Source organism: Gavialis gangeticus, unplaced genomic scaffold (assembly GCF_001723915.1).
Source record: "Gavialis gangeticus isolate Ggan-Ray unplaced genomic scaffold, GavGan_comp1, whole genome shotgun sequence".
NCBI lineage: Eukaryota > Metazoa > Chordata > Crocodylia > Gavialidae > Gavialis > Gavialis gangeticus.
The window spans coordinates 3,218,100-3,218,491 of NW_017729031.1; the positions used below are offsets into that span (position 1 = coordinate 3,218,100).

The 392-nt window shown below is 70.2% G+C and overlaps 1 protein-coding gene across 4 annotated transcripts in view; it reads left to right on the top strand.

The window, feature by feature from the left end:
- Positions 1 to 392, top strand: part of NR4A2 (nuclear receptor subfamily 4 group A member 2) — a 12,316-nt gene that overhangs the window by 4,479 nt on the left and 7,445 nt on the right. For 3 of the 4 annotated variants that reach the window (XM_019522389.1, XM_019522388.1, XM_019522391.1), the window contains one exon: positions 85 to 248. In XM_019522389.1, coding sequence (XP_019377934.1) covers positions 85 to 248 — 164 coding nt within the window. The remainder of the gene's footprint in view (positions 1 to 84; positions 249 to 392) is intronic. The other variant, XM_019522390.1, reaches the window with a different exon arrangement.

Here is a 392-nt window from a genome sequence, read left to right on the forward strand (position 1 = left end):
AGGGGAGGGGAGGGGGCGACGCGCTGCTCCGCTGGCCCGGGCCGCGTGCGGGGCAGGGGAAGCTGATCCCTTGTCTCTTTGCAGTGGTCCGTACAGACAGCTTAAAAGGTCGGAGGGGTCGCTTGCCATCCAAGCCGAAGAGCCCCCAGGAGCCCTCTCCCCCCTCGCCCCCGGTGAGTCTGATCAGTGCCCTGGTGAGAGCCCATGTCGACTCCAACCCGGCTATGACCAGCCTGGACTATTCCAGGGTAAGCTGGAGACAATCTTCCCGTGTAGACAGAGCGGCCCCCGCCCCCTCCCGCCACGCACGGACCCGGACCCGGACCTGGCTGCCCCCCGCCAGCAGCGCGGCCGGCCCCGCGGAGGTGCCAGGGCTCCGCACCCTGGGGCAC